The sequence below is a fragment of the Pelodiscus sinensis genome, chromosome 9 (genome assembly GCF_052426305.1).
Source record: "Pelodiscus sinensis isolate ZL-2025 chromosome 9, ASM5242630v1, whole genome shotgun sequence".
NCBI classification, from domain to species: Eukaryota; Metazoa; Chordata; order Testudines; family Trionychidae; genus Pelodiscus; species Pelodiscus sinensis.
The window spans coordinates 13,167,493-13,194,826 of NC_143060.1; the positions used below are offsets into that span (position 1 = coordinate 13,167,493).

A 27,334-nucleotide genomic window follows, 5' to 3' on the forward strand; every position below is an offset into this window, starting at 1 on the left:
CTATAAAGCGCTACCAGACCATTTGTTGTCTTTTTCTAGTTAGAAAAAATAGCCATCCTCTTCCTAAAGCAACAGTTTAACTCCAAAGATAAGTACTTGTATCGTTGAGGCAATATTTCACTCATCCTTCTCTTTAGGTATAAGGGTGACCTGAAACAGAAGATCCCCACCTGAACTTGATGTCCACAGCTTTGGTCCTCGTCTCATAACATGAGGGCTTTGAACTGATCCATGCCAAGGAGAGTTTAAATCCAGAATCCCAGCCTGGCGATTTAGAGCAGGAGAACTGAAAGGTGAACCAAAAGAGCTTCCAAGATCAGATGTAGACAATGTCTTTAAAGGCAACAAAGAGGATTTAACCAGGGAAGGCATGTGGGCTCTAGAAACATTAGACTTCTGTGCCTGGAAGGACATTTCTTCTGAAACAGCTGCTTCTGGTGAGAAAGAACACATGGCAAGATGACATATAGTGAACCTGTTTCTATTATTAGGTCCCCTACTGTTACAATTCCCATAGCTACTTTAGCAAACTGTTTCTCATGAGAGTTCTTAATACAACATATACTGTTTCTATTGGAAGCCTATTACCCAGAGGTGGGCAAAAGGGCCTCCACAGGCCAGATCCAGCCCACCAAGTGGGTTGATTCGGCCCACGGAGTTCTTGCTGCTCCCCTACGTCCAGGCCAATCTGGGCCTAGAAACGGAGGCACACACAGCACTTAGAATCAACCCTGGTGGTTGCCTAAGCACCGCGTGCTGGAAAGCAAGGAGTGAGAGACTTCACGCTACCCCAGGCCAATCAGGGCCTGGGCGCACGGTGGGGAGGGAGAGGTGGGGAAAAAGCACACAGTCTCCTCCTGCCCTGCAAGGGGCTTGGCACTTAGAGTCAACCACCAGCTGCTACTTGCAGGACGGGGGCAGACTTCGCATGCTCCTCCCACTCCCTGGCCCTGATTGACATGGGGGGAGGAGGGAGAGAGATTGTGTGAAGTCTACTCCCAACACCAGGGGCACAGGCACCTAGAGGGAACTGCCAGCTGTTCAGAACAGCTGGCAGTTCTTTGGGGGGGGGGGGGAGAGGGGGAGAGAGGATTGAGGGCAAAGACTTCACACACTCCCCCACCCACAGACCAATCAGGGTTGAAAGTGGGAAAGCATGGAAGTGTCCTGGCCCTGCCCCTTCCAGGGCAGCCTAGGGCCACTTCAAAAATTAGCTTCTCCGTCACAGTTACTTGACCAACACTAGCTGAAACATAACATATCCCAAATTCCTATAGCATTCAAGACTGACTAATTCTATCACCTTAAACTAGCAGTAGTAAGATATGAGCAGCACTAGTCACAAAATGGGGTATAGCAAGATTTTAGCCCTCTCTACAAGAGATTCCACAACTTAGTTAAAAAAAAAAAAAGTAGTAATAGTTTCTTTAAGCCACACAAATATGGAAGGAAGAGACAAAAGTGCTGTCAAATGCACTAAGTAAACAAATAGTCTTCTCTACAAGTTTTCTGTTTTAATTCTCTTTGGTGTTTCTTGTAACAAATCTAAGTTAAAAATAATTTTTAAACTGATAGTGTTCCCTTAATACTTGGAGAACAGTACGACTACCCACTTGGCTCAGTATCAATTTATATGAATACAGCATGTCTCATGGTGATATGCAGGTTCAAACCCAACCACAATGGTTATGAATCTGCTCTCATACAAAGCTACCTGAAGAGATCAGGGATCTTCCTAATTCTCCTGCAGATGGTTGTTTCACTCTCCCATTTGTAGCTGCAGCTTCCTGTTGCATAATTAGTTTCTGTGTCAAGTCTCTGAAAAGATTCAAGCACTCCTTTGATATTGCTGTCCAGTTGTGAGGATGTCCACCTAGGAGGAACACAGAAGAATTATTTTGAAGATTCAACGGATGTTCTCTCTCTACTCAAGACAAAATAAGCCTGTTTTGATAGCATTTTATATTCAGCATTTTATATTCTGCTTTTACTTTTAGTATAAGCTTAGAGAATTATCTGAAACACTGAATTCCTAGGAAAGCCATGTTGCATATTTATCATGGGAGTTTAGTCACCAGATATATGACAAATGGGGAAAAGGGCTATTCTAATATTCATGCCACACTCATTGCTCCCAGTAATCTCAGTGAGAGTTGCTTGGGCAGACTGGAGGGCTGAGTAGTTGCTCAGTAAATCTGAAACTTAACAAGACCAAAGAAGTGATTTTAGTTACAGTAATTAACAAATCTGAAGCTAGTTCATAACACCAGAATGCCTGATAAGGTATTCACAAATGGTCTCAAGGTCACAAATGGACTCAAGACAGTTTTTATTGACCTCCTATAGAATTGCTTAGTACATGTTAAGAGGCTCATATACTTTAATTTATATCACAGCCATTGTTTGCTTTCACAGCTGCAGGGTGTGTTTTTATGCTTGATTCCATCACACTCATCATCACGCTAAGCCTATTATAAACACGTTATTTTATCATCTGGTTTAAACTTGGGCTCTGATGTCAATAGTATCCTGTTTTTCATACTCTGGAACCATGTTTCCTTAGTTGCCCTTTACATCAAACAAGCACCACATGCCAGTATTAGTAAATTTAGTAGAGGTAACAACACTATCAAGCCTTCTCCCAATTATGCCAAAATGATGCAGGGTCTTTTTACATATGAGCCCCAGTGGTTTTTGTAGTATGTTTCAAAGTATTAGATAATTCTTTAAAAAAAAATCAGTCTTATTAGAACAGTTTTTAAAAGTTTAGAGCCATGAAGAATAAATTTTACGAATACCTGGCTGACTGAGGCTGAAGACCTCTTGTCGTCGCACAGGAGAATATTGGGACAGTAACATCAAGTCCTGTAATGCCAAGAACTGCAAAGGAGTACAATGTTTAATAATCTATAAAAACAAGTGACCACTCATACTTGCTTCAGTCAAAATGGACTGGTTGTGGGTTTTTGGATTTCAGCACAGAATTCTTCTTACAAATGCTATCCCTATGAAGCCAACAGGATTTGTGCTCAGATACCATTAAGGGCAAAATTCAGCTATATGACTGAATAAGTTTAACCAGGCTGAAGATTGGGAGAAGGATCCCCTCACTTCGACCACTAGAAAAATATTAATTTCATATTAGGACTGTTGACTAACTTTGTAGAGCAAAAAAACAACACAAATGGCTTCTTTTCTACCTAAAATAACCATCCTTCAATTTTAATGCTGATCCCATACACTGAACTTATATAAGGGATCACTATGAAATTTAACCTTCTGTCTTTAAGCACTGCACAATATTTCCGACCATTCTGAATTAGGCTGATTTTTAAGGAACGTTTGCCGCAGTCAAAACTGTTATACACAAATCTCCCATGATCTGCAGTCAGGGAGTGTTAGGATGTGTCTACAGTACACTAAAATCATACTGATCTTAAGTTATGTTGACATACAGCCACTGCATTATTAAATTGCTTTTGCATGTTCACACTACGCTTGTTACATCAGTAAGGTGCGTCTTCACAAGGAGCGCTACCGCTGATGTGTCAGTTTGGGGCACTGTGGGGCAGCTTTAGAAAGTCAGCAACAATTATTGTAAACACTGCAAAGTCTATGCTAACGCTGTGTTGACCTAAGCACTAGGCCTCTTGCAGAAGCGGAATTAAGTTGGCACAATGGGCAAGATACATTGGTTGGGAGCAACATTTTAATGTAGACACTTATAGAATTAGGTCAACATAAGCTGCCTTGCATCAACATAACTCTGTAACATACACCAGAGCTTAGTGAACGGACATGCCATATCAATGTAGCAGTTCAAATACCTTTATAATGAGAGGAGGGTTGCTATTTAAGATTTTAGGCAGACATTGGTCTGTTTCCTCAGTGAAAGTTGGTTGAACAGGAAAATGATGTGCCTGAAATTAGAGAAAGTTACTAAATTTGTTCATCACTAGTTATATTATGCAGAGCAAACATTGAAATCATTAGTGAGGCACAAATTAATCTGTCACTTGCCAACCTGACAAACTATGAAAGTATACAACCAAAAGCTTCAACCTCCTGTTAAAATGAGCCGGTGGTTTTTAATGCAACAGCACAAAACAGACTTCTATACCAACTTTTAAACTGACAAGAACCAAACAAATCACTATCTTTAAGCTACGGTTCCCTCGCTTTCTGAATACCCTTTAAGTAACCCTTGTGGTTAAACGGTAACGGTAGCATCCCATATTTTACTACATCTTACATAAAAGCTACTGACATAATGTGTAATGATGCACATCCCATTACCAGAAGGGCAGATCAACCTAAACTATATTGATCAAATAGCAAGGTCAAAGTTAAAAATAACTAGTGTGTCCTGAAGGATTCAAGGTAATTAAAAGGGGCACTGTCACATTAAACATGTCTATATCTGTATTAATTCCTTAAATTAAAATTCTTTGTTTGAAATAATTGAATTTAGTTGTCATTTGGAGAGAGTCACATTTTATACTTCCATATTTTTGCTTTCTGGTTATCATGCTACTACATTTAGAATGCAAATAGAGACGGAAACTATTTAAATCCCCCACCCAAAAAAGCAGATTTAATTTCACTATAACTATCCATCATTGTTCTTGTATCATATTCAATTTTGTTAAAATTATCATGCACAGCACCAGGGCACACAAGAATCATGTGGTGCAATCACGTATATGCAGCTGCCCTCCCCTCAGTTCCTTCTCTACTAGGAAACTCAGCCTGTAGGAAAAAAGGTTTCTGAAGTAGAGGGGAGGAAGGGATGGTAGTGGAGCACCCACAGGGACACTCATCTCAAACAATGTCAGTTACTGCTAAAGATGAGTAACCTCCTCCTCTATGAAAAACATCCCTGTGGGTGCTCCACAGCAGGTGGCTACAAAGCAATATATCGTAAGGAGGCAGGGTCTTCAGATCTGGCATGTAAGCTATAGACAACACTGCTTTAACACCACTTGTTAAAGAAAGAGGTCCATGAGAAAGTACATAGTGCTTTGCACAATTTGATCAGAAGGCCCTGCGGCTGCAGCACATGTCCTCTAGAGGGGTCTTGCAGAGGCAAGCTCTAGATGTGGCCACAGCCCTGGTGGAATGGGCTCGGATGAAAGCAAGTGGAATTAGTTGATTGTGCTTCTAGCAGAAGGCTATGCATTCAGAACTCCAGAGATCGTCTTTTGGAGGATTTTTTTTTTTGGGTAGGAAGACGAACTTAGATGAGCAACGAAGAAAAGAACAATGAGAACAGGTGAAAACAAACTTCTTAACTACACAGAAGAACGCTGAGCAAAGTACACCGCCGAGCTTTATCTTAAGCTGGGGACAGTAAGAAGGAACTGAGGGGAGGGTGGCCGCATGCGCGGCCTCCCAGACGCTGCTTTGAAGAGCCCAGTCTCCGGTGGTTGGACGCACCAACACCTGCTGTGGAGCACCCACAAGGATGTCTCTAGAGGAAGAAAAAAGTTTTCCCTGTAATCTCTTCTGCTAAATAGCCAAAAATATTTTTTTTAGAAGGAAACCAACTTTTAGAGGCACATTTTGATGCCTTTAATAAACTGGACTTTCTTAAGAAAGTTCTGATTTGGAATTTAGGGTTGATTTAAAACAATAGAGAAACTGAGAATGCCAGTTCAGGCCAGCAATAAAACATTATGTGGAAGTCTTAAGGATTCTACAAAAGGTGCTTAAAAAAACCCCACAACCTATCTGAAAATTGTACCAAAAGCTGAAGTAATCATATCCCTGGCTTTTTTAAAGGACTTGAGAGGGAGAACTTTTATGAATTTTTGTATTTTATTAATAGACATCAATCCTTCCATCTGAGTCTCTGAAGTAGTTTGTATTAAAGTCAAGTGCTTTGACTACAACTTTTGTCATGCTTGCCTGCCTTACTGTTATTAACCTGGCATAGTCTTCTGATCACAGAAAAGTTACTTACTTTGAAACAAAGATGTGTTTCCCCAGTGTTCTCAAAGGAGAGTACATAGCCTCTCTGATATTGCTAAAACAACTTACCTCTACTTATAGAAAAACTTCTTTGCATTTTGAATTTATCTTTAGGTCAATATTTCCCAAACTTTCGGAAGCCATTTCAAGCCTTCTATAAGGCCCACTCAGAATTTCCGTCTTCATAATACATACAACACTTTCTCTCATCTTACATACAGGCAGTCCCCGGGTTACGTACAAGATAGGGACTGTAGGTTTGTTCTTAAGTTGAATCTGTATGTAAGTCGGAACTGGCATCAGCCGCTGCTGAAACTGATCAGTTTCAACTGCGGCTGAATCTGGATGCCAGTTCTGACTGGCATACAGATTCAACTTAAGAAACTCTGCCTCGGGCTTCCTGTAGTCAGCCGCTGGTCAGTTTCAGCAGCAGCTGACTTGGGGACGCCTAGGGCAGAGCAGCTGGGGTGCTGCTGGATTGCTCCAGTAGCGCGGCTCCTCGGCGCTACTGGAGCAACCCAGCAGCACCCCAGCTGCTCTGCCCCAGGTGTCCCCAAGTCAGCCGCTGCTGAAACTGAGCAGCAGCGGCTGAATCAGGACGCCTGGGGCAGAGCAGCTGGGGTGCTGCCGGGTTGGTTCGGAGCGGCGCTGCGGGACCAACCCAGCAGCCCCCAGCTGCTCTACCCCAGGGGTAGGCAAGAAAAGCCTGGTCTGCTGGGGGGGGGAGGGGCACTAGCTGCACACCTCCCCCCCCCCCAGCAGACCAGGGGGACAGGAGCAAAGCCGCGGAGCACGCCTGCAGCGGGCGTGCTCAAAGGCTTTGCTCCCCGTCTCCCTGCAGACCAGGGAGATGGGGAGCAAAGCCGCTGAGCACAGCCGCAGCGGGACAGCCTGGGCGCGCTTGGGCTGTCCCCCTGCGGGCGTGCTCAGCGGCTTTGCTCCCCGTCTCCCTGGTCTGCTGGGGGGGGGGGGGGGCAGAAAAGCCACTAGACCCCCCCCCAGCAGACCAGGGACACCCGAGCAAAGCCGCCGCCTGGGTGGCTTTGCTCGTTTGCCCCGGAGCAAAGCCGCCCAGGCAGCGGGACTCCCGCCGCCTGGGCTTTTTGCTCCTGTCCCCTTGGTCTGCTGGGGGGGTCCAGCAAAGTCGCTGGACCCCCCCCCCCCCCCCCCAGCAGACCAGGGACACCCGAGCAAAGCCGCCGCCTAGGCGGCTTTGCTACCGGGCAAACGAGCCCGTTCGAGGAGAAAAGCCCCGTTCGTAAGTGCGGATCCGACATAAGTCGGGGACTGCCTGTACTTGTACAACTAGTAAAACTAGGCATTTAATCTTTAGCATTTGAGTTAACACCCATTGAAAGAGGTCAATTCAAACTTTGGAGATATTATTCCAAGTTTTCTGAAAATGCAGATATCAATTATGGTTGAGTCACATTTTGAAGTTTTTCATCATAAGAGTTAGAAACTCTAAATCAGGGATAGGCCATAGGCAGGCCAGATCTGGCCCCCGGATTGTATTACACATTGATCCAGCCTCTTTCTATTTATATCCTGCTGCCTGTGCCACCAAATTTCCAGGCAGTGGCTAAGGCAGTAGGATCTCATTTAAATGTCTCATGACTACCAGTCGCAGTGCTAAGCTGGCAGAAGCCACAGTCATGAGCCTTTTAAATAGCTACAGAAACCCCAGGCACCTGCCAGGAGATGTGGGGTTGGGAGCCCTTTAAATTGTTACTATTTAAAGGGCTCAGACCTACCAGCCCTGCCACTATTGCATTGCCTGAAAGCCACCCAGGGTTGCTGCAGCTATTTAAAGAGCTCCTGGTGGCAGTGCTAATCCAGCAGGGACCAGAGCTGCAGCTGCGAGCCCTTTAAATATCCACAGCAACCCCCGGCAGTTGCTAGGCAATGCGGCAGCAGCGGGGCCAGGTGCCACAAGGCCTTTGCTGTGTTTTTATTTCAAAATCCCAGCCCAGATAACTCCGGGGGAGGCTAGTCCCCAGCCCTGCTCCATCCAGGGGTAATGTTGGCCCATGACCAGTACCAAAATTCATTAAGTGGCCCACCTCTGCTCTAAATGAAATCTTACACATCTCAGTTCTTCAGAGTCTGCCCCATATTTTAGAAAACATTGTATTAGGAAAAAAGGGGGCTGAGGTTTTAAAACCTTTTAAGCTATAGCTCAGCAAGGACTAAAAAGAAAAACGTGTCATTGGAGAGGGGATTTTTATTATTTAAACAAGGTAAGGAATGAGACTCCAATTCTTTACCATTGGGATTTGTTGTTTCTTTTGTTCAGTCTGTTGGTCTCAGCTTTAAATACATTAAAGTCATATTTAAATCTTTAGACATATTAACACTTAATTAGTCAGTTAAAAAAGGAGAAAAATGTATTAATTCCTAAGATGCTTTGAAGGATCTCAATAGCTCGGTCTGTATTCTGTTAAACCAAAATTGTCTGTATTACAGAATTATGAGGTATATACTCAGGGAGCTTTGTTTGATATTTCTAAGGTAAGTTTCACCAAACGTTGGCTGAGCACGAGTTTCTATTTTGTTTCAAGTTGAGGTACTGCAATTAAAAAAAAACAGCTCAAAATGAAATAGATATTCTCCAAATATTAGCTTTCGATTTAAACTGTAGTTGCATATAGGCAGGGCTCGACAAGCCATGGTGAGATCTACTCGCCAGCCCATCGCACAGCACCAGTGAACAGGGCGAATGGAGCAACCGGCTGAAATTACTCGCCACAGGTGAGTAGAAATAGCAATTTGTCAAGCCCTGTGTATAGATACTGCCACAGTCTTGCTGTACTATTGGAAAGGGGAAAGAACATGGTTCAAACAATCAGAAAAAGGATATCCATCAGCTAGTCTCTGCATTAAAGCATGGCTCCCACTACATTATGTTTGAGAACCACTGATTTAAATTACTCATATTGCTTTTGAACATAAGCATTTCCCCCCACAACATTGACATCCTCCCTGTAGAACAGACACCCAATACTAACCTCTGTAGCATAGATTTTGAAGAGTAACCATGCAATGTGCCAAGTAATCAGAAGAAATATGCCACATAACCAGGTATGGTAGAGCAAGGATAGATCCAGAAGACCAGTAAGTGTGTCAAGAGGATGAAGTTTGCTGACAGTAAAAACAAAAAATATATATATGTACATCAAACGCAGTTACCTGGACAAACATTTTATCAAAAACCCATTTAATTGTTTTAATTTGTCAGCACTGACGGTTCTGTAAGATCCAAAACTCTTTCGTTAACTAAGAGTGATGTTAAGCTCCCAACATTTGTCATCTTAAAGAATAGTTATTAGAAAAGATACTACAAAGACTGGGAAAATAAAATATGTACAGAAAACATGTGACGTGAGGGAAAAACCATACTCCCCTCATATTCTAAAAGACAGTCATTTGTACTACTTACCTATCTGCATGAAGGTCCGTTGTTGCACTTATCCATGCTCTTGGGATGTAACCTAAATAGTAGTAGATAGAATCACTTGTAAAACAGATGTCAAACTTTGAAATATATATAAAAAGGCTACTAAGAACTTTCATAAACAGAATGAAGGAAGATTACACACAGACAAATGAAGACTGACAGCATGTGTGTAATGGAAAAAAGTGATATTTTTCAGACTGACTACCAAAAAAAATATGGATGGGGGGGGAGAGGGCTGATTGAAGCCCCTGATTATGAACCAGATTATGTGAATTCTCCTCCTACGTCTATTAGCAGCTTCTCATGCAAGTTACTTACTTTGTTTCACCCATCTGCAAAATGGGGCTAACGCACATTTATGAATATGAATGTCAGTATACCATTTTGGAATCCTGAGTGGAAAGTGATCTAGAATACTCTGTATTTCTAAAGTACCTTCACCATCTTATACAATATAAATATAGTAAGTGGAAGAGGAATACTTCAATATCCTTTAGGCTTAAAATACAAAACTGCCATGAATGTGTGGCTAAGCCAGCAACCCATTCACCTATCATAATGGTGAAAAATACTTATTTTATTTATCTAATAAAAAAACCTATGCACACTGGGCAAGTTATTTGTAGGATAGAAAAATATTAAAAGGTTAAAGAATTCTTAATACATAGGTAGAGAAGAAAAAAATTGTCAGAACTCTTACCAAAAAAATAATATGCAACACAGACATTTCTAACCAAGTATAGTGATTCCACACAACTATGTTTAACCAGTGCAGGCAAAGATCTTCTGAAACGTAAGTATTTGTATTGCTAAAAAAAAAGAAAAAGAAAAAAAAGAAAGATTAATTGAAGCATTCTGCATTCAGAAGAAATCAAGTGTGAAAGTTCTTAAATGCAGTCAACCTGAAGTCTAGTCAATTCTAAGATTAATTAGAAGTAATTTTGTTACCCCTACTCCTGAGTTCACCACCTGTAGTTTCTGCAACGGAAAACAGTAAGAAAAATGTACAATTTTTTTCCTCCTGTTGCTGTAGGAGGGAAAAAAAAATCACTAGTGGAGAAAATTCGCCACACACAAGAAACAAGGAAATTGATTATAACACAGTTTACTGTCATATGTAGAAAGAAAGTTGCAGACAGAGGAAAGTATGTTTCTCTATTCTCTTAATTAGACTTTAAAAAGTGTTCTATAATAATAAAAATCACACTGCTGCCGGAATTTTTAAGTTTGATAATCATTCAAAATCATGCAACATAGGCAGATACTTAAACCTTGTGTACAGTTAGACTTTTTTCAAAGGAAATATGTAAGGGTGTATCTACACAGCACCCTTAACATCAAAATAAGCTATGCAATTTGCGCTATTTCAAAACATCCCTTACCCCTCATGCAATGAGGTTTACAGGGATGTCCGAATAGCAAGCCTGGTATATTTCGATACAACAGGTTTGCTCTTAAGATGTGGAATAGCTATTTTGGGATACCAGAGGTATCTGGTATCCTGAAATAGCTCCATAGTGTAGGCATAATCTAATAAAATATATGCAAGAAAATAGATATACCTTCTCCTTTCGATGAACAGTGTTAAAAAAGCAAGGCGAGTCGCCAATATGAAACTCTTACCATCCAAAACTGTATCAGGTTTTATTTTAGAAAGCATGTGTAAATTTATTGAAGTCATTGTGGATAGTTATCTGAAAACATCCATTCAATATGCAGCATCAGCAGTCAAAAAAGTGAACAGACTATTGGGAATCATTAAGAAAGGGATAGATTCTGAAACAGAAAATATCGTATTGCCTCTATAGAAATCCAAATAGCATATTATGTCTAAATAAATCTACACCCATACTTTGAATACTCCATGTAGATGTTGTAACCCTCTCTTAAAAAAGATGTATTAGAATTGGGAAAGTTTGGAAAAAGAACCACCAAAATGATTAAGGATGACTTTCATATGAGACGAGACTACTAAGACTTGGACTTTTCAGCTTGAAAAAGATCAGACTAATGGGGATATGATTGAAGTCTATACAATCATGAGTGATATATAGAAAGTAGATAAGGAAGTGCTATTTACTTCTCATACCTCAAGAGCTAGGGGTCACAAATGAAATTAATAGGCAACAGGTTTAACAAACAAACAGAAAGGAAGTCAACCTGTGGCACTCCTTGCTAAAGGATACTGTGAAGGTCAAAACTATAACAGTTCTAAAAACTAACTAGATAAATTCATGGAGAATAGCTCTATCAATACCTATTAGCCAAAATGGGCAAAGAGGGTATCCCTACCCTCTGCCAGAATCTGGGAATAAACAACAGAAATAGATCACTTGAGAGTGAACAAGATAGTTAATCATGTCTGGGACACTTGGCACTAGTCACTGTTGGGAGACAGGATATTGGCCTAGGTGGACCTTTGGTCTGACCCAATATGGCCATTCAAGTGTTCATATATATGCCAGTTTTAAACTAAATTAAAAATGTGTCCACTGGTTTAATTAAATCTGTTTAAAGACACCATCAGCTAGACCAGTATATCTCAGTGTTTAGACCAGGCCTTGGTCCAGTGCTACTCCTGGATTCTGACGTAATAGCAGTAGAAAGAGTGTCTCCTCAGGTATCCTCCAAACGCACTCAGTAGCTTCCAATAGTACAGAGTACAGCAGACCCAAACCATTATACGTATGTAACAGTAGTGACTGATGTTGGCTTTTTTTCTTCTGAGCATGGGTCAAGCTGTTATAATTTATGTTTTAAATGGTCTAGTAGCTTGTACACTGAAAGCTTGTTTACCTCCACGTTATAAGGCGTAAAATACACTCGGCTACTCCTGCTGTGAATTCCTGCAGTTAAACTCAATGACATTCTAACATCTTGAATGCACTACCCACAGCAGTCTACCTATGCAGAGTTTGTCACACTTCAGGTCTGTGTAAATTTTACTTGGTTGTAACACATGAACCATTAAGGGATCTTTGGTTTATTTTAACATCAGGCTTTATGGGATCAGGGGAGGGACCTTTGCTAGGATTAAAGGTGATAGCTTTGTTTGTAAATTTTATATTTGGTTTTATAAAGGAGCACAAGTGCATGGCCACTAATACCCACATACATTTTGCAACTGAAAGTAGGACCCCTCTCCCCGCAAAGTTTACCCTTTTCATTTGAGCTGATTAGACAAACATTTATCTTTAGCCTCTTACCTGTATGATTGGAAATGGTAAGTAGTTCATATTGTTAACAAGGTACAAGAGACTGTAACTGTAGCCCATGAAAGCTCCAGAGAGCAGGAGGAAGAGGTGATACTCATTTAGGCACATGTGTTGAACAGCACCATCTAGGCTAAAATAAAGAAGTGGTTTATTTATAATACAGTAAGTTACTATTTTAGATTCTTTTAGTTTCTAACTTTAGTTAAACAGAGCTTTGATTTTATTCATCTGATTAGTGTAAATGAAAAAAATATTCGTAAGTATTAGCGAGGCGTGTATACCACTATAAGTTTTATTGGAGCTGTTTGTCCTATTACTTGTTCTTGCTATTTATATATCATGGGTGAGATGACCAAGATCTGTCAAAGATGGTATTTAGAACAGAAGAGAGGTTGTTAGGTCATTTAACAGCTGACGGGTCATTTCACTTTTTCAGTGCTGAACCTTCGGCAAGAAAGATTAGGTTAGATCAGGACTAAGACTCATGAGCAACAAGTAGCTCTTTATGTGCATCTCCTGCAGCTCTAGCGCATGATACTAAAACACTGATTAACCTAAGTTATTAACCCATCAGGATGTTTCAATACGTTATTAACCAATTGTAGTAAATACTTCATTTTGCTATAGAACTGTTATCTATATAATTTATATTAACTACTATTTCCCCATTATACGGTTTAAATATGAATATATGGTATTATACAAAATGAAACCATGAATTCACAGTGCATTTGTGTGTGGAATGTTGATTGATAATTTGGTATCTGGACAACTGAGCTCCAATTACAACTGTGCTAGATATCAGGAAAAACTTTCTAACTAAATGTAGATAAGCATTGGAACAGAATACAAAAGGAGGTTGTGGAGTTTCCTCCCTGAAGGTTTTTAAAAACTGGTTAGAAAAGCCACACAGAAAATGTCTAGGTTCAACCTCTTGGACCAACCTCAGCATAGGGGCCTCACTACAAGATCATAGTCGCTTCCAGTCCTATATTTCTATAGTCCATTTCCATTAATAGTCTGAACTTAGATGTTTGGGGCTTCTGGACAAACTTTTTTTAAGAAATCCACACAGTAATGTTTGTAAATTTGTCATTCTTCACTGAAGTACTCTTCTCCTCCCAATACTCAGACTAAAGAAAGTTTAAGAACAGACATACAATTGTTCATCTTCTGCTAGAAGCTAAAGGCTTATCTTCCTCTAGGAAGAATCCATCAGTGAACTCATTTTAAGTACAAACTTGCGCAATACCTTGTTCCATTAACAACAAAAAAGGTCACCTTTCTGAAGCTGTGCAGGGTACAGCAAGGAACTGGAACTTTCCTTTAGTCATAACTGCAGCACACCACGCCACCAGCATTCCCATTATAGCATGAACAGCTGAATGGATAACTTGCCGTGGGTGAATAATCTTTCCTAACAGTGCTAATCGAGAGCAAGGAATAGAAGGCACAACTGCAAATAAAAAAAACCCACAGAGAATTATCGTCTATGGCTAAATAAGACTCACAGAGCTTGTATTCAATTTGCATGATTCCTCTGACACCAGATAACATTTTGGTTAGAATTAGGGATATGAATGGTTAAGGGATTAACAGGTAAGCATCACCCTTAATGGATGATGCTTACTGGTTACGGTTAACTGTTTGGGGCTGGAGCAGGGACCTGTCACAGCCCTGTCAGAGCATGCCCCACCAGCGGTGAAGAGGTCACCCCCCACCCATTCAACTGGTTAACTGGATAAACTTAAAGTTTTGCTGGTTAACTATTTAGACAGGATTTTACATTCCTAGTTACAATCAACCATAAGCTGATAGAAATAGATAATGTAACTCAGCAGAAGAGAAGAGTTACAGACATACGAAGTAGCATGAAGATAATAGACCCCTTTACCACCCTAAAGTGCAGTCACATTAGTGGGGCAGAGCAAGATAACAGGTAACTACTAAGGATGTAATAGTGTAACCAATTAAATGATTAATCGATAAGCAGGTGCTTATTAATTCTACTGCCATGGTAACCAACCCATCAATGGTGATTGACTGGTTGATCAGGAGGGCCTGACCAGTCGATTGCAAGGCGTTCAGGGCTCCCTCTTTTCTCTCCACCCCCAAGAAGCCCAACTACCTACCTCCAGCGACAATGGAGGTAGCACCAGCTTCCTGTGGGGTGGATAAGAGTCTCACAGCTGCTCGCCACTTCCGGGGTTTTAGGAAGTGCACTGGCTGCTCCCCCACCCACAAACAGCCGGTACGGTACCAGACCAGGTCTGTGGCATGATGGGGACTTCCTGCACGCGGGGGTGGTGTGTGTGTGGGGGGTGGTATTAGTCCCCAGAAAAGGGTGCGCGCATGGACTTCCTTCCCTCCTCTACGGGGGACAGGCGGAGGAGTCGAGTGCTGAGGACTCCTTGTTCCCTGCCCCCACCAACATGCTGTCCCCTGCTGCAGCACCATGTTTCCTGCTTCAGCACCCACTGGCAGCCTACCACCTGCCCAATCAACCTGCCACCTGCTGCAGCACCCTGTCCCATGCTTCAGCCCACACTGGCACCATGTCCCCTTCCCCCAATGGAATCCATCCCCAGTACCATGTCCCCTGCTCCCACCAGCACAGTTGTGGCCACATTAGTGAGCCTTGGGGGGTTTTGGAGGAGGGGTTTGTTTGTTTGTTTTTTTGCAAATTTCTCTTGTGTAGCCCTGACCTACTTTTCTGTGGGTCAGTGATCCCTGATTCAAAACAGGTTCTCCGCCCTTCTTATAAATAAAGACAGTGCTGAAACTTTTTGTGTTTGAAATATTTTATTTAAAAATGAAGCCTGGCCCAAAAAAACCCAATTGGGGCCAAGCCCCCCTCATCTGGCCACAGCATCATAACACTCCTGCACCCAGCCCCCAGTCTCCAAACCTGAGCCTATCATACACTGGAACCACCTGTCCTGAGCCTCTCACATCCCCAAACTCCCGCACCCCCACATCCTCAGTCTTCTGCCACTACACTTCTGCACCACTGCAAATCTGTAGCCTGAGCCCATCATACTCCCAACCTCCCTGCCAATTACATGATTAAAGGTGGTAGAAGTACCTACCCAGGTGGTAGAAGTGGATGAGGCTTTTTTTAAACAACTAACAAAATCATCCAAAGCCCACGATTTGGTGGTGATGGGGAACTTCAACTATCCAGATATATGTTGGGGAAATAATACTGAGGGGCACAGATTATCCAATAAGTTCTTGGACTGCATTGGAGACAACTTTTTATTTCAGAAGGTTGAAAAAGCTACTGGGGTGAAGCTGTTCTAGATTTGATCCTAACAAATAGGGAGGAACTGGTTGAGAATTTGAAAGTGAAAGGCAGCTTGGATGAAAGTGATCATGAAATCATAGAGTTCACAATTCTAAGGAAGGATAGAAGGGAGAACAGCAAAATAGAGACAGTGGATTTCAGGAAGGCGGATTTTGGTAAGCTCAGAGAACTGATAGGTAAGTTCCCATGGGAATCGAGACTGAGGGGAAAAACAACTGAGGAGAGTTGGCAGTTTTTCAAAGGGACGTTGTTAAGGGCCCAAAAGCAAGCTATTCCGATGTGTCGGAAAGATAGAAAATATGGCAAAAGACCACATTGGCTTAACCACGAGATCTTGCATGATCTAAAAATAAAAAAGGAGTCATATAAAAAATGGGAAGTAGGACAAATTACAAAGGATGAATATAGGCAAACAGCACAGGAATGCAGGGGCAAGATTAGAAAGGCAAAGGCACAGACTGAGCTTAAACTAGCTACGGGAATAAAGGGAAACAAGATGACTTTTTATGAATACATTAGAAGCAAGAGGAAGACCAAGGAGAGGGTAGGCCCACTGGTCAGTGAGGAGAGAGAAACAGTAACAGGAAACTTGGAAATGGCAGAGATGCTCAATGACTTCTTTGTTTCGGTCTTCACCGAGAAGTCTGTAGGAATGCCTAACAGTGAATGCTAATGGGAAGGAGGTAGTTTTAGAAGGTAAAATAAAAAAAGAACAAGTTAAAAGTCACCTAGAAAAGTTAGATGCCTGCAAGTCACCAGGGCCTGATGAAATGCATTCTAGAATACTCAAGGAGCTGATAGAGGAGGTATCTGAGCCTCTAGCTATCATCTTTGGAAAACCATGGGATACTAGAGATATTCCTGAAGTCTGGAAAATATAGTGCCCATCTATAAAAAGGGAAATAAAAACAACCCAGGCAACTATAGACTAGTTAGTTTGACTTCTGTGCCAGGGAAGATAATGGAGCAAGTAATTAAAGAAATCATCTGTAAACACTTGGAAAGTGGCACGGTGATAGGGAACAGCCAGCATGGATTTGTAAAGAACAAATCATGTCAAACCTATCTGATAGCTTTCTTTAATAGGATAATGAGTCTTGTGTATAAGGGAGAAGCGGTGGATGTGGTACACCTAGACTTTAGTAAGGCGTTTGATACCGTCTCGCATGATATTCTTATCAATAAACTAGGTAAATACAACTTACATGGGGCTGCTATAAGGTGGGTGCATAACTGGCTGGATAACCGTACTCAGAGAGTAGTTATTAATGGTTCACAATCCTGCTGGAAAGGTATAACAAGTGGGGTTCCGCAGGGGTCTGGTTTGGGACTGGCTCTCTTCAATATCTTCATCAATGATTTAGATATTGGTATAGAAAGTACGCTTATTAAGTTTGCAGATACCACCTAGCTGGGAGGGGTTGCAACTAATCTGGAGGATAGGGCCATAATTCAAAATGACCTGGACAAATTGGAGAAATGGTCTGAGGTAAGTAGGATGAAGTTTAATAAAGACAAATGCAAAGTGCTCCACCTAGGAAGGAACAATCAGTTTCATACATACAGAATGGGAAATGACTGTCTGAGAAGGAGTATGGCAGAAAGGAATCTAGGGGTCATAGTGGACCACAAGCTGAATATGAGCCAGCAGTGTGCTGCTGTTGCAAAGAAAGCAAACATGATTCTGGGATGCATTAACAGGTGTGTTGTGAGCAAGACACGAGAAGTCATTCTTCCGCTCTACTCTGTGCTGGTTAGGCCTCAGTTGGAGTATTGTGTTCAGATCTGGGTGCCGCATTTCAAGAAAGATGTAGAGAAATTGGAGAGGGTCCAGAGAAGAGCAACAAGAAGGATTAAAGGTCTAGAAAAAGCGACGAGGAGTCCTGTGGCACCTTATAGACTAACTGAAGTGTAGGAGCATAAGCTTTCGTGGGCAAAGACCCACTTCGTCAGATGCATGTACATGCATGTGCATGCATCTGACGAAGTGGGTCTTTGCCCACGAAAGCTTATGCTCCTACACTTCAGTTAGTCTATAAGGTGCCACAGGACTCCTCGTCGCTTTTGCAGATTCAGACTAACACGGCTACCCCTCTGATACTTAAAGGTCTAGAGAATATGAGGGAAGGCTGAAAGAATTGGGTTTGTTTAGTTTAGAAAAGAGAATATTGAGGGGGGGCATGATAGCAGGTTTCAGGTATCTAAAAGGGTGTCATAAGGAGGAGGGAGAAAACTTGTTCATCTTGGCCTCTGGAACAAGAAGCAATGGGCTTAAACTGCAACAAGGGAGGTTTAGGTTGAACATTAGCTGCTCTGGTCCTGATTCAGCCGCTGCTGGTCAGTTTCAGCAGCGGCTGAATCAGGACGCCTGGGGCAGAGCAGATGGGGTGCTGCTGGGTTGGTCCAGTAGTGCCGAGGAGCGGTGCTACTGGAGCAACCCAGCAGCACCCCAGCTGCTCTGCCCCAGGCGTCCTGATTTAGCCGCTGCTGAAACTGACCAGTGCTGACTACAGGAAGCCCAAGGCAGAGTTGCTCTGCCCCGGGCTTCCTGGAATCAGCTGCTGATCAGTTTCAGCAGCAGCTGACTTGGGGACACTTGGGGTTCTTAAGTTGATTCTGTATGTAAGTCAGAATTGGCGGTCAGTTTCAGCAGCGGCTGAATCTGGACACCAGTTCCGACTTACATACAGATTCAACTTAAGTACAAACCTACAGTCCCTATCTTGTACGTAACCCGGGGACTGCCTGTACATGGAAATATACAGGGCTGGAACAAGCTTGTATGGAAGTTTAAATTGGATGAGAAACCTGTCCAGGGGACACTGCTCTGCTACTACATTCACCACTGGTGATTCAGCTCAAATGCAAGTGGATTTGTTGAGGCTATATAAATAGAGTTTTTTTAATTCAGTGTTTCTGACAAGAGCAAAGTTAATGTGACTATTACTAAGCCCCTTTTACACTGCAGCTACCCTTATGTTCACAACTAAACTAAGCTTTAAGGCAGGGCTACTCAACATGTAGCCTGCGGCTCATTTGTTTGTGGCCCACAGTGCCGTTTAGGTTTACCTAGGGCTCAAGACACGGCCCACGGATGGAAGCCAAAACAAAAAAGTAGTCAATATAATGGTCTTCTGTTAATATGCATTTTAGTAGTTAAATTCCTGGACTGTTACTGCTCATTAAAAGTGCTGTCATATGGGTGGAAATCAGGTAAATATTGCATTTTATGAATATCAGCGGAACTGACTTAAATGGGGCCTGCCTATTGTGTAGTCTTGCCTTAATCTTTGTATTCATGCCCATCAGTGTGAAATAAGTTATTTACATATATTTGCATATATGAAACCACATTTAAGTTGCAGCCCTTGGCATGTGCTGTATCATTGTGGCCCCCGGAGCTTCCAAAGTCGAGTAGCCCTGCTTTAAAGCATTCCACTTTAAATCAATATATACAACAATGTATAAAGCCAATACATAAACCAAGGGTGGGAAACCTCATGCCCAGGGGCTGGATCCGGCCCCCGAGGCTCAGCATTAGGGAGCCCACACTGGTTCTCCAGTCCCTCTGCCTGCCACCCACCCACCCACCGAGCTGGAGCACACAAAATCTACTAGCTTGGGCCTGCCTACGCTCTGGTGTACAAGGGGAATCTGGGGAGTGTCTTCCTCCTACTCAGTCAGGGGTTTCTCACTTGTGTGCAGTCCCCCAACCCAAAAAAGGTTCTCCGCTCTGACAAACAATTCCATCAAAACAGTCGTCTCATATAGCTCAACGTCAAATATCGTGCTGATAGCAATTTTCATAACCTACCTGCATAAAATTCAACATTGAAGATGCTTATTATCAGTATCACCACAGACAAAAGCAGCATACAAAAAATGGCATAGGAAGTATACCAGTCATTGAATGAATCTAAAATGAAAGAGAATGGGTTGTTCATAAAGTACAAAAGTACAGTATAAAGCTACAGTACTGACTAGGTTTAATATTATGCATCTAGTTACATAATACAACCAGCTATTTTTTAATGTGTAGCTGCACAATGGTTCTGGATAAACAATCATACATCAGCGGAGCAAGTCTTGTATCTTAGTATTTTCGAAAATGAAAAATCCAATTACTAATATTTACTTGGCCTTGCTTAGGTCCTTAAGAAGAGTTTCAGGGAAGGGAACTGAGGAGAAGGGGGGCAGGGAGGGTGAAGTCCCCTCCCCCCTCCAACCCAAGATTTGTACCAGTGCTAATTGCTCTTCTGCTTCCTGTCCCTGCAAGGGGGATGAGAGAATGCAAAGTGCACTGCTCATGAATCCTCTGCACTTCACAGGCAGAACGAGGAATTAGGGATGTAAGCGACTAGTCGACTACCCAATAAGCACATAGCCTATCAGAAAGAGGCAGTAAAGGGGGCAGAAGCCAGTGCTGGGTGGAACCAGCTTAAAAGCCTGTTCCAGCCCAGCACCATTTTGGGAGAATCAAAAGAGGCAAAAGCATAGTGGGAGACCACCGTGAACTGGGAATTAGCTCATTCCCAGCTCATGCCTGGTCCCAGAGGCTGCATCTTGCTTTTAGACATGCACCCAGTTCACACCCAGTTCCCTCCCCTGCACTACGCCTCTGCCTTTTAAAATGTATTAAGAGCGTGGCTCTTAATACATTTAAAAGTCAGAGCCACAGAAGGGTTCGTTTCCAAGCCAGGAGCTAACACCACTGTGGCTCTGCAGTTTCCCCCCTTATCAACTAATCGAATAATCGATGGAAATTCCAATGACTACCCAATTAGCTGATTGCCTTCAATTTAACATCCCTATGAGCAGGGCCTGCCGAACCGCAGTGAGCCCTGCTCGCCAACTGCGCTGTCTGGCAATCTGAACATGCGCAGATTGCCCGAACTCAGCTCTTCCGGGTTGCAATGTACTCGCCACAGGCGAGTAGGTTGCATTATTTGTCAAACCCTGCACTTTCCCCTCGCTCCCTGAAAGAGAATGCCCTGTATAAAAATTAAGTCTGGTCTACCCTACAGAGTTAGGTCAACCTAAACCACCTTGCATAAACCTAGTTGCATACATGCTTACACTTTAATCTGTCTTCCACCGCCATGAGTGCTGACCCTAGTAACACCACCCACAAAACGGTGTTGAGCCACAGTCAACGTACCAAGGTCGACATACCATCAGCATACACACTGCTTTGCCTGTCATTCCTAACAAAACTCCAGCAGCCATTCCACTAAACCCAACAGATTACTCCAGCTATAATTGTGAACTCCACTGCCAAGGGATCAGACTGAAAGCTCACTTATCCCTCCCTTTTAAAACCCCTGAGAATTTCTGAAATGCCTTTTCCTGACTGTCCAGTTTGGCGAACACACCTCTGTCTACTCTCAGTTGTTGTGCACAACTACTCAGCTAATCAGGACACCTACACGCTCCAGACGAGTTCTGACCAGGAGTAGATAAAATCTCTGGTCACATGACAAAATAGGATGTGCAGGCTTATTGGTTAATCTTGTTGACTTCATGCACTCCTCCCCTTGCTGCCTCTGTATTAGAGGCAGTGGGGGAGGGAGGAGAGCAGGAGTCTGTGCCCTTGAGGAGCTTGCTAAAACCCAGCTCCCCACAAGCACTGGATCTACTTCCCCGCCCCACACTTCTGCCTCTGATACGAGACAGCAGCAACGAGAGTGAGGGGGGCAGGCGGGAGCTAATACACTCAGTGAGCCAACTTTCAAACAGGCTCCCCAGGTGTGCCGGCTCTGCGGACCCATCTGCCCTGCCCCTTGCTGCCTCCCACAGTGGTAGCAAGGTCTGGGGGGAGAGGCAGGAGCCAGTGCTGGGGGATCCAACTTGCCACCAATCTGAGGCAGCAGAACAGGGGTATGGGTGGCAGGGGAGACTGCCACAAAGTAGCCTCTTGTCTGCGGGAGGCTGAGCTCCCCATAGACAGAGGCTGCTCACGCATCCCACGGAACAGCCTTTGTCCGCGGGGACCTCAGAACCCCCTCAGATAGGGGCTGCTGCTGTCCCATGCCACTGTATCACAGGCAGCAATGTGGGGTGGCAGGCGGGAGCTGGTCTGCACAGGAAACCAGTTTTTAGAGTGGCTCCCCTCACTGACCGGCTCCTGCCTGCCACCCCACACTACTGCCTCTGATAGAAAGGCAGTACAGGCAGTCCCCGGGTTACGTACAAAATAGGGACTGTAGGTTTGTTCTTAAGTTGAATCCGTATGTAAGTCGGAACTGGTGTCCAGATTCAGCCGCTGCTGAAACTGACCGCCAATTCTGACTTACATACAGAATCAAGTTAAGAACCCCAAGCGTCCCCAAGTCAGCTGCTGCTGAAACTGATCAGCAGCTGATTCCAGGAAGCCCGGGGCAGAGCAACTCTGCCTCGGGCTTCCTGTAGTCAGTGCTGGTCAGTTTCAGCAGCGGCTAAATCAGGACGCCTGGGGCAGAGCAGCTGGGGTGCTGCTGCGTTGCTCCAGTAGCGCCGCTCCTCGGCACTACTGACCAACCCAGCAACACCCCATCTGCTCTGCCCCAGGCATCCTGATTCAGCCGCTGCTGAAACTGACCAGCAGCGGCTGAATCAGGACCAGAGCAGCTGGGGTGCTGCTGGGTTGGTCCAGTAGCGCCCAGAGCGGCGCTGCGGGACCAACCGGCAGCGCCCCAGCTGCTCTGCCACAGGCATCCGGAGAAAAGCCTAGTCTTCTGGGGGGGAGGGGGTGCGTACTAGCTGCACCCCCCCCCCACCCCAGCAGACCAGGAAGACGCGGGCGGCGGACCGAGACGCACCGTGGTCCGCTGCCTGGGTCCTCCGCGGCTTTGCTCCCTGTCTCCCTGGTCTGCTGGAGACCAGCAGACCAGGGAGACAGGGAGCAAAGCCTCTGAGGACGCCGGCAGCGGGACAGCCGCGGGGTGTCTGGGCTGTCCCGCTGCCGGCTTCCCCCGCGGCTTTGCAAAGCCTCGGGGAAGCTGGCAGGGGAGCAGCCGAGGCGCGCCTGGGCTGCCTCGCTGCCCGAGCCCCCCCGCGGCTTTGCTCCGTGTCTTCCTGGTCTGCAGACCAGGGAGACGCGGAGAAAGCCCCCGAGTACACGGGCGGCAGGACCGCGAGATCCCGCAGTCCGTGTACTCCGGGGCAGCCCCGTTCGTAACTGCGGATCCAACATAAGTCGGATCCGCGTAAGTCGGGGACTGCCTGTAGTGTGAGGTGGCAGGAAGCTCCCCAGAAGTGGGGCTAGGGCTGCACTGGCTGCCAGCCCCACCTCTGGGGAAAATCCAATAGTCATGTAACTGCTAAAATTGTATGCAGTTACACGACTATTCAATTACACGCTAACATTCATACTTTGAACCAGTTGCTAAAACATCAACATGTACAAGCAGATTGTCCAGGGGATATAGAAGAAGGGTACAACTGGAACAGCAGTGCTTCACAGAAGCCAAGGAAATGGGACAGGCATATCAGGCCAGGGAGGCTAACAACTGATCCATTGTGGAGCTATCGCTTTCAGAAGCAGCAGCATAGGGAAGGGGGGAAAAAGAGGGGAGGAAGGGTACACACTGGCTCTCTCCTGTCTCCCCATGGAGCTGAATCCGTGGGAGGCAGGAGAGGGCAGGAGGCAGAGTGTACTGTCCCATCTGTCCCCCCGTGGCGCTGCTGCCTCTGTGGGAGGCAGGAGCATAGGGAAGGGGGTGGCAGCTCTGTGGGAGGCAGAAGCACGGGGAACTGACTTCCTGAGTTTACCGTCTGCCCTTCCCACCTTCCGTGCTGCTGCCTCTATCAGAGGCAGCAGCACAGGGAGGCAGATGGCTCCCTGGGAACTGGTGCTCATGGGGAGACAGCTTTTAAGCTGGCTTCCTCCCCTGCGCCGTGAGCATTGACTCCCGCCTGCCCCCACCCTGTGCACTGATACCTCTGAGGGAGGCAGCGGGGGAGGAGCAGGGAAGGGGGGGGAGGAGCAGGCAGCTCCACTCATCAGCCCCTACTTGCCCCCCCGACACACGCACTGCTTCTGATAGAGGCAGCAGTGTAGAGGGCAGGTGGCTCCATGCAAGCTGAGCCGATAGTTTTCAAACTGGCTCCTTGCATCTATCTTCCCACATGTACTGGCTCCCAACTACTCTCCGAACGCCGCCTCTCTGTCATGGGCAGCAGCATGGGAAGGGCAGGTAGCTCTGTGGGAGCCAGCACATTCCCCGCGGACACTGGCTCAGAACCAAGCAGAAATAGTATGCTTAAAGTTAAATATTTTACAGGTAGGGAAGAACACCTACTTGAAATCCATTGTATAGGATGCAACAAGTCAATGCTGCTAATACTTATGAAGGCTGCCGTACACAGAGGTAGCAGTAGTACCGACCAGGCAACACTAGCAGCCACTCTCCAACCCAAAACCTAAGACAGCAAAGGAAAAAAAGGATTAATAGTATAGTAAAAACCATAAAAACTATTGCTGTAAACTAAGCCCAACTATCACATAACCCAATTAATCAGAAAGATCAGACATCTGTGCAATGTTGTTAACACCAAACATTCAAAAAACCATGCATCTGATCCCAACAAAATTCATGAGATTTTAGAGATAATATATTTGGGATTTTTTAGTTCATTTCTGGTTTCTGAACTTTTCGGTGACAATCACATTGGCTGTCTACACTGGCGCGATCTCGCACAAAAGCGGCTGCTCTTGCACAAAAACTTGCTGCGTGTCTACACTGGCCGTGTGTTCTTGCGCAAGTAAACTGATGTTCTAATGTATAAAATCAGGGCTTCTTGCGCAAGAACTCTGACGCTCCCGCTCAGGAAAAAGCCCTTTGGCACAAGAGCTTTTCCGGAAGAGGTCAGTGTAGATAGGCAACATGAATTTCTTGCGCAAGAAAGCCCTATGGTTAAAATGGCCATCAGAGCTTTCTTGCGCAAGAGAGCGTCCACACTGGCATGGATGCTCTTGCGCAAAAGCACATGCAGAAGAACTCTTCCGCAAAGGAGTTTTTGCGTGAGAACGCTTCAGTGTAGACATAGCCATTGTGTTTTTAAGCTTTTCTCTGCAACCATAAGAGTTAGACACACACAGGTTTAGTTTGGTTTTTTAAAATGAAAACTGATGATTGATCTAAATTAGAGATATAAAAGAGTAGTTGAGTCGACTACTCACTCCACCTCCTTTGCTGCCTCTGTATCAGAAGCAGTAAGGGGAGGGAAGCGGGCATCAGCTTAAAAGTCAGTCTCCTCCAGCAGCATCTCCACGATGCTGCCTCTACCAGATGCAGCAGTGCTGGGAGGGAGAGGGGGCAGCAGATGCTGCCTCTACCAAATGAAGCAGACTCTACACATGGCAGTCCCAGGTTAGCCACAGGCAGAGGCTGCTCTGGCAGCAGCCCCTGGCTGCATGGGGTCCCAGTGGGCAACTGGGACACACACCCCCCCCCGAAGACAGGGGCTACTTCTGCTGAGCAGCCCCTGGCCACAGGGGGTCCCAGTTCCCTACTGGGATCCCCTGCAGACAGGGGCTGCTGGACTTAGCAAAAGCTGGGACTAAGCAATCCTGGCTCAGTCCCAGCTTGCAACCGGTCCGGGAGCTATCCCCGCTGCACCTCTGCAGTTGAAATACAGTAGGAGCCAGGTTGTCTGTGTGCCCGGCTCCAACTACACTTAAACTGCAGAGCTGCAGTGGGGGTTAGCTCCTAGACCCAGTGCAAGCTGGGACCGAGGAAGTCTTACCTCATCAACTAATCATGTAGTTGATTAACATTTTAATTGACTACATAATTAGCGGATTACCTGCCTCTTAACATCCTTCATCCATATCTAAAACTGAAGTCAATTTAGCTACATAACTCAAGGCTGTGAAAAAAAGTTTGCACTCCACGCAGCATAGTCACAAACAACTAACCCCCACTGCAAGATGTCACTCGAGCAGCAGCAGGCTTTTTCCCTGGACCTAGGTCAGGGCTGGGCAAAACATGGCCCAGGGGCCAGATTCAGCTTGCCAAGCCACCAGCTCCGGCCCACGGATCGCCCTGCACACAGGGGGAGGCTTTTGCCATCTCCCCTCCCCAGTCCTGTGCTCAGTGGCTGGAAACAGCCAGGCAATAGGACAGAGATTGGCCTGGATTTGCGGGGGGCGGGGGGGGGGGGGGGGGGGGGACTCCCACGCACGCGCGCCCGGCAGCGCAGAGCGAGGCGCCAGCCCACGCGCGGGACCGGCCAGGCCACGCGGCTCCCGCACAACGCTCCCCGCCCCTCCTCCCCCCACCCACCCACCCGGAGGCGGTTGCGTCGACAGTTGGCCGCGGCTCTCACCTGCCTGAGCAGCACGCGCTGCTCGTCACCCCCCGCCCTCATCGTTCCTGCAGCGCGAGCCCGGCCGCTGCTGCCGCCGCCATTCAAAGCCGCCACTGCTCAGGGCCCCGTTTCCTCCTCCGGGGCTGCCCTTCTCGTTGCCTGCTGGGAGCCACCCGTCAGGCGCTCCCGGGGGCAGCTTCCGCATGGGACCTCGTGGCCGGAAGTGACGACAAGCAGGAGGGGGAAAGTTGAAACGAGAGCTCCTGGGATCGGGCAAGTACGACCGGCCCTGCGCAGTAGCGGCACTACACCTCCCGGCATGCAGCGCGCGGAGAGCACACCCGCTGCGGACTGAGAGGGGCGGTCGGGCCCAGTCCCGTGGTGCTACCACGTTCCCGCCCACACACGTCACCGCCCTGCGAGCGCCTTCCCCGGGCGGCCAGGAGCTGCCGCGTCAGTGCGGTAGACGGGAGAGAAGGCGCCGTTGTGAAGAGCCGCTGGATCCGTCTGTGGTTTAAAAAACCGTATTACGTCACCGTCACCGCCCCTGCATTTAGTGGGAGTCGGCGGGCGGGCTCGTGCCCGGGCCTGAACCCTCCCCCCCCCCCCCCCCCCCCCCCCCCCCCCCCCCCCCCCCCCCCCCGGCGCTGCACACATTGGGGGAGAGTTTAAATGCAGAGCAGCAGCGGGGGTAGCTGCTGGGACCTGGCCGAGCCGGGAGGGAGCCGGCCTGCCAGCTCTTAAAATCCTTCAGCTGCAGCGACACAGGGAACTCTGCGTTGTGCCTGCAGGGACTCGTGATACTATTTACGTTTGCTGTTAGGCTGCGTCTACGCTGGCAGCTTCTTGCGCAAAAAGGCTGTGTCTAGACTGGCCAGTTTTTCCATTAAATCAGCCGCTTTTCCGGAAAAACTTGCCAGCTGTCTACACTGGCCGCTTGAATTTCTGCAAGAGCACTGACTTCCTACTGTAAGAAATCAGTGCTTTTTGCGGAAATACAATTCTGCTCCCATTCAGGCAAAAGTCCCTTTTGCACAAAATTTTTGCGCAAAAGGGCCAGTGTAGACAGCTCAGATTTGTTTTCTGCAAAAAAGC

At 45.7% G+C, this 27,334-nt stretch overlaps 1 protein-coding gene across 3 annotated transcripts in view; it reads right to left on the reverse strand.

The window, feature by feature from the left end:
- The window catches only part of NDC1 (NDC1 transmembrane nucleoporin), a 37,563-nt gene extending 10,919 nt beyond the window's left edge, over positions 1-26,644 (reverse strand). The window contains exons 1-12 of one of the 3 annotated variants that reach the window (XM_075936015.2): positions 26,258-26,644; positions 24,229-24,349; positions 19,764-19,865; positions 13,924-14,098; positions 12,634-12,772; positions 10,128-10,236; positions 9,410-9,461; positions 8,979-9,111; positions 3,828-3,920; positions 2,799-2,880; positions 1,715-1,873; positions 171-431 (exon numbers count right to left, since the gene is read on the reverse strand). In XM_075936015.2, the coding sequence (XP_075792130.1) occupies positions 171-431; positions 1,715-1,873; positions 2,799-2,880; positions 3,828-3,920; positions 8,979-9,111; positions 9,410-9,461; positions 10,128-10,236; positions 12,634-12,772; positions 13,924-14,098; positions 19,764-19,865; positions 24,229-24,349; positions 26,258-26,299 (1,468 nt within the window). In that variant the 5' untranslated portion in view covers positions 26,300-26,644. Of the gene's footprint in view, positions 1-170; positions 435-1,714; positions 1,874-2,798; positions 2,881-3,827; positions 3,921-8,978; positions 9,112-9,409; positions 9,462-10,127; positions 10,237-12,633; positions 12,773-13,923; positions 14,099-19,763; positions 19,866-24,228; positions 24,350-26,257 lie in introns of all 3 variants that reach the window. The other 2 variants (XM_075936014.2, XM_075936016.2) reach the window with 2 other exon arrangements.
- Between the last annotated feature and the right edge of the window lie 690 nt (positions 26,645-27,334).